This window comes from Nelusetta ayraudi, unplaced genomic scaffold, assembly GCF_046127955.1.
Source record: "Nelusetta ayraudi isolate G7.1 ecotype Tasmania unplaced genomic scaffold, CSIRO-AGI_Nayr_v1 ptg000111l, whole genome shotgun sequence".
NCBI classification, from domain to species: domain Eukaryota; kingdom Metazoa; phylum Chordata; class Actinopteri; order Tetraodontiformes; family Monacanthidae; genus Nelusetta; species Nelusetta ayraudi.
In genome coordinates, this window is record NW_027466161.1 from 343,069 (window position 1) to 349,178 (window position 6,110).

At 42.6% G+C, this 6,110-nt stretch overlaps 1 protein-coding gene and 1 long non-coding RNA gene across 2 annotated transcripts; both read left to right on the top strand.

Moving 5' to 3' along the window:
* Positions 1-741: 741 nt before the first annotated feature.
* LOC142903539 (zona pellucida sperm-binding protein 3-like) lies at positions 742-3,216 on the top strand. Its single transcript, XM_076049229.1, has 8 exons — positions 742-1,199; positions 1,282-1,400; positions 1,579-1,682; positions 2,331-2,505; positions 2,579-2,699; positions 2,792-2,877; positions 2,966-3,090; positions 3,173-3,216. The coding sequence occupies exons 1-8, from the start codon at positions 798-800 to the stop codon at positions 3,214-3,216; spliced, it is 1,176 nt and encodes a 391-aa protein (XP_075905344.1). The 5' UTR covers positions 742-797.
* A 132-nt stretch (positions 3,217-3,348) lies between these two features.
* On the top strand, positions 3,349-3,666 carry LOC142903552 (uncharacterized). Its single transcript, XR_012929264.1, has 2 exons — positions 3,349-3,381; positions 3,546-3,666. It is a non-coding gene; the product is annotated as an uncharacterized LOC142903552 (long non-coding RNA).
* The last annotated feature ends 2,444 nt before the right edge of the window (positions 3,667-6,110 follow it).

Here is a 6,110-nt window from a genome sequence, read left to right on the forward strand (position 1 = left end):
TAAATAGAAAATATGTCAAAACAATTATAGACAAGTGCCAGCGCTACACGACATAAAAGCTCAACTCATGCTGTCACATGGAAATGGTGTTGGGATGTCACAGGCAGGATATTTCAACTTGCTACTAGAATGGTCACTGAAAAACACTCTGGCCTCTGAATAAGTGCATAAGAGACCAGAATGTCAAAGTTTTTTTCTCATAATATTGACAGGTTAAATTGTCCGGCCACTTGCTTGTGTTTTTTTGCTTTATTTATTTAAAAGACGGTTTTAGCCAAGTTCTCTGCCAAACCTATTGATCTGAAGCATTTCACAAGACCTGTGGTTATCATGTCACAATGAGGACAGGTGGACCTAGGTTGCCATAACTTTTGGTCAATGTCTTTCTGAGAATTGGTTTTTTTAAATCACCCCACTTTCACTTTTATATACAGTATGTAAAAAAAAAAAAAAAAACCTCAGTATCGTGTCTCCTTTTGTGTCAAGTAGGAGCTATTTATCATTTCCTTTTATTAAAAACACAGAGTGAAAAATAGTGACTGAATATTACTTCTACGCACACAGAGACAGACAGACAGACACACACACACACGCACACACACACACACACACACAAATACAGGTATTTTTCCATTGGCTAATATTTGCACTCATCAGCTTTGGTGGGGAATGTCCAACAGAAGGGGCGGGAATGCACTTTAGGTAAACAAGCTCACTGTATTATATAAGTAGGCACAAGCTTCAGCCTTCCCCACAGCAGCTGGTGAACTTTGCAAATCACTTGCTGTTGTAAAGCCATGATGATCAAGGGCATCACTGTTTGCCTCACGGCGCTAGCTTTGCTAGGCCTCCTTTGTGATGCTAAGCCATTTCCGCATCAGCAGAAAGCAAGAGAGCCAGAAAGACCAAATCAGAAAAAGCAGACCTTCGAAACATTTAGCTGGAGCTACCCCGAGACAGAAGAGCAGCCGACTTCCACTCAAGTAGTTGTTGCGGTGGACGAGCCAGAACGTGCTGAAACTGTGACCGCCACGTGTGGTGAGACTACTGCTATGGTGACGGTCCAGAAGGACTTGTTTGGCAATGGACAGATCATCAATCCCAATGACCTGTTGCTGGGAGGCTGCAGCAACAACTATGAAGACAGTACTTCATTGGTTTTTGAGCCTCAGCTGCATGAATGTGAGAGCATATCACAGGTAAGCACAGTCAAGAAAAACATTGAACTTCTTGGATTATGAGACAGAAATATGGTTTTCACATTTTTACTACTTTTGGCAGATGCAAGGTGATCACATCTTCTATGCATTCACTTTGGTATATGATCCCAAACCTTTGAGTGGATCGAATGTGGTCAGGACCAACAAAGCTACGGTAATTGTGGAATGCCACTACCCAAGGTATGTGACACAGAAGACTAAATGGGTAGACAAGTGGAAAAAAGGACTAGAAAATAAAAATGATCAGCCTTAGCTTGAAAAAAAAAACAACAAAAAAGTAAAAATGCCATGTACATGGCACATTCTTTGAACTATAGACACTGTAATTAGAATTCTAACAAACCATTTCTGATCTCAGGCATCACAATGTGACCAGCCTTCCTCTTGAGCCTAAGTGGGTTCCGTTTTCCACGGTTAAGGTGTCTGAGCAATTCTTGCTCTTCTCCCTGAGACTCAAGACTGGTAAGTCGGGAGTGCGCAAGGAAAGTGCAACAGTCACATAGTAACCTAATAACCCCCAGAAAAAAACTAAACAAACCATATTTTACATAAACTGTTAGCTCAAAGCTAAATCATCAATTTAAAGGAAATTTGAAAAACAACATTTTAATTTTATTGTTTATTTTTTCTATTCTGCTACTGTTAACTAAAGAACTGACTAGTAACTTGAATGAATTGGGCCATTTTTTCACTGTGTTGTATCCATCTTTTCCAGTTTCATACAGGATAGAAAATATCTATGGTCTCTGAATAGTCTAGATATTTAATTAAAGTTCATATTCCGCAGTCTAGACGTTGTGACAGTTGTTTTGTAGGAAAAAACAGAGAGATGAATGTCAGTAGCAGGATGCTGAGGTTCGATCTGGCAATCAGGTCAAGAGGAAGACCAAAGGGAAGATTTACTTATTGGTAAAGAACGACACAAAGTCAGTTGGTTTGAGAGAAGAGAATGCAGTAGAGTATAGAGGTCCATGGAGACACACCATTGGCTTTGGTTACTGCTGCAGCGGTCAGTCTGAAAGAGAAGAAGAAGCATGCTCTGTTTTTAAAGACAGAGAAGGAAACATAATAGATCCATGGCTAATGAGCAGTATCTTTATCTCTTTGCAGTGGACTGGCTATTTGAAAGAGCTGGTGGCCAGTACTTCCTGGGAGACCTGATTTATATTGAGGCTACGGTCCACGAGTTCCATCACGTCCCCCTCCGTGTTTTTGTGGACAGCTGTACAGCTTCTGTGCAAGACTCTAACGAGGGTCCCACATACACTTTAATTAATAACAATGGGTGAGGTGCAATTCAATTCTTATAACGGTCACAAATACATGGGACATATTTGTAAATCTTTGTTGTTTCTCAGGTGTTTCCTTGACTCCTTGGTCACGCAATCTAAGTCGAAATTTTTGGCTCGCACACATGGACACAAGCTCCAGTTTCAGTTTGAGGCCTTCATGTTCCCAGAAGTCAACGAAAATGTGAATGTGAGCAACTCCAACATTCACTGTTGTAAACCACGGAATTACAGCAGCACAATTACAACCATGAACGCAACAATCTTGTATTTTTCCAACAGATCCAAATTAGATGCGAGCTGAGAGCAACATCTCAGGGAAGTGGCATTGATGAAACAAACAGAGCTTGCTCCTTTTACGATAATAGGTGAGTCTGGAACTGTGTGTGAAAAGAGATGATTGACTTATCACTATACGTCTACTGTGGCATCATGTGTGTACATCTTTCCTTGCAGGTGGAATGAAGTCGATGGAAACAATAATGCTTGCAACTCCTGCCCCGCCCCTTCTGCCTCTGGTGGTGGTAGTGGTGGTGGAACTTCTTATAATCCTGGTGGTGGAAGTGGTTCTCAACAATCTGGTGGACATGGTTATCATCCCTCAACTGGTGGTGGAAGTGGTTCTCAATCTGGTGGACATGGTTATCATCCCTCAACTGGTAGTGGAAGTGGTTCTCAATCTGGTGGACAAGGTTATAATCCCTTAACTGGTAGTGGAGGTGGTTATCAACAGTCTGGTAGTGTTGGAACTACTTATAGTCATCCTGGTAGTTCTGGTTATAATCATAATAATTATGGCCATAATCCCGGCATCACAGGTACTAAGAAAAAGCAAACCACCCGCCACCAACGTGATGCACCAGCAACAAATGGTATGACAACAAATGTTGTACTTTGTTTTTTGATGCTTTGAAAAGAAAACCTGGGTCTATATGACTCAATAAATGTACTAGAATGAATATGTCTGCAAATTAGAATGATTCCCAGTATTTTTCTGAGAAATATTCTAAGATATACTTTATGTTTTTCTCCTCAGATGAAGAATGGAGGGCAGAAGTCACCTTGAGAAACATCCAGGTTTCACGAAGGGAGAACAATTAACTCACTTCCATGACACAACTATGACTATCAAAATAAAAGAAATGTCAAGTTCATTACTTCTTGAATGTTTATTCTCTCATTTTTTCATTTTTTTTTCTCTCATTAAAAACTTGAATTGATTGCCTGATGGCATTGATGATTGATGATTTTGCCATGTCATCTGACATTTGAAAGCCGCTATTAGAGTGTAAGAAAAAAGGGCTCCGAAACACTCCCTATGTTTTACTCATTAGGTAACAGTCATATTATGAATACTCATTTAGTGAATACTTGCCTCCTCCATGTGACACAGTGGCGTAGTGCTTAGCGCTGCCGCCTCACAGCAAGAAGGTCCTGGGTTCGATTCCGGGGCCCGAGCCTGGGACCTTTCTGTGTGGAGTTTGCATGTTCTCCCTGTGTCTGCGTGGGTCCTCTCAAGGTTCTCCAGCTTCCTTCCACACTCCAAAAACATGCATGCGAGGTCAATTGAACACTCTGTAGGTGTGCATCTGGTTGTTTGTCTCTATGTGGCCTTGCGATGAACTGGCGACCTGTCCAGGGTGTCACCCTGCCTTCACCCTAAGACAGCTGGGAGAGCGTCCAGTAGACCCCCGTGACCCTGAGCTCGGGAGTAAGCGGGTAAGAATGAATGAATGCCTCCTCCATGTGGAACATACGACAAACTGCAGCTCGACTGGTATGTTTCAGAACCACAGCAGTGGACAGCTCCCTCTATGCAACATGCTCAAATATTGCATTTAAAGTGGAAGTCCTCTATCTGAACTTTGACTTGACTGAAAATATTATTTCCCCCCTCATGGTTTTAAAGGCACACACACACTGAATAAAGCAGCAAAACATAACAAAAAACATCACATATTAACAGCAAAAAGCAGGTGGAACTGATGTAGTACGATGTGCAAGTCTGAGCAGATGAGTTTTAAGTTTAGTTTTGAACAGATTGATGGATGTGGTGTTGTGCAGGTCAGGGGGGAGTGAATCCCAGAGCTGGGAACAGAGAGGTGGATGGAGAAAGAGGATCTGACTGTGCGAGCTGGTGTGGAGGAGGCCAGAGAGGTCTGGAGAGGCGAGGATGCGTATGGACTGGAAGATGAGCAGGAGAACCTTATATTGGATACAGTAGGTGCTGGGGAGCCAGTGGAGCTGCTGCAGGGTGGCTGTGATGTGCGGAGTCCTTGTGATGACTTGAGCTCCGGAGTTCTGACAAGTTGAAGTTTATGGATGGATTTTTGAGGGAGTCCAAACAGAGGAGAGTTGCAGTAGTCGGGCCGGGAAGTGACAAGACTGTGGACCAGAATGGCAGCTGTGTGAGGGGGAAGAGAAGGGCGGAGGCGGATGATGTTGCGTAGATGCAAGTAAGCTGGCCAGGTTATGTTGTTGATATGGGATGAGTAGGAAAGTCTGTTGTCGAGGATGACACCGAGACTCTTGACCTGGGGGTGAAGGAGAAATGGAACAGTTGTCGATGGTCAGAGGGAAGCCCTGGGGCACGCCTGTGGTTGTGATCTGAAAGAATTTAGTTGAATGAACTGAGATCAGCCGGAGAGCTAGGATTTAAAGCAGTTGAGGGGTGTGCGAGTGATGCCACTGGAGAGGAGTCTGTCCTGGAGGATGGGGTGAAACACGGTGTCGAAGGCCGAACTCAAGCCGAGCAGGATGAGGATGGATAGGATGCCAGAATCAGCTGCCAGGAGAAGATCGTTGGTGATTTTGAGTGTTGCCGTTTCAGTTCTGTGGAGAGGGCGCAAACCAGCCTGGAACTGTTCAAAAATATTATCGTGAGATCGGTGCTAGTGGAGCTGAGATGCGGCAGTTTTTTCAAGGATCCACACCTTACCTTTAGATTACAATTAGGAATGTTGTAAAGTGATATATATCCATATATCCATAGCTATATTTTTTTTAAAAAGAGAGAAGCATATTTGATATTTGCTCTGTGACAATCACCATAATGTTTTGGCATGATTATTATTTCTTTAATTTACTGTTATTTCACTTACAAATGCAAACCAAAGCTCTTCTGGAGCTTCTAAATAATGAATCATATGTTCAGAGGGTACGGAAGCACATTGCTGCCACACTACAAACAAATCATGCTCAGTATCCCGTCATAACCTGAAACATATTTTTTGATAACTGTCAGGCTTTTGATGCACAACAGTGTCCACGGGTAAGCAAGTGGCTCTTTTAATATATTTTGCCTATTGGCATTTATTAATACATCTATCTAGCTAACTCACTAGAAATAACATGAAAGTTTCACAAAAACAATGTGATGGTTTCACGTTATAATGTGAAAATCATCACGTAAAAACATGAACGTATCACCTTATGACGTCATACTGAACCCAGTTTTTTCCTAGGATGGTAGCAATGCGCTTTCTTACGAGGGCACCCGAGACTGTGTTGTTGTTTGTGTGTGTGTGTGTGTGTGTGTGTGTGTGTGTGTGTGTGTGTGTGTGTTTGAACCGCCTCGGCCTCTGCAGATTGATGCTTTACG

What these genes read in the sequence shown, in the direction of transcription:
- LOC142903539 (XM_076049229.1), top strand. Translation starts at nt 798, where the DNA reads ATGATGATCAAGGGCATCACTGTTTGCCTCACGGCGCTAGCTTTGCTA. An exon ending in AATGTGAGAGCATATCACAG is followed by an intron (nt 1,200 to 1,281) that starts GTAAGCACAGTC and finishes TACTTTTGGCAG; the next exon opens with ATGCAAGGTGATCACATCTT. An exon ending in ACTTTAATTAATAACAATGG is followed by an intron (nt 2,506 to 2,578) that starts GTGAGGTGCAAT and finishes GTTGTTTCTCAG; the next exon opens with GTGTTTCCTTGACTCCTTGG.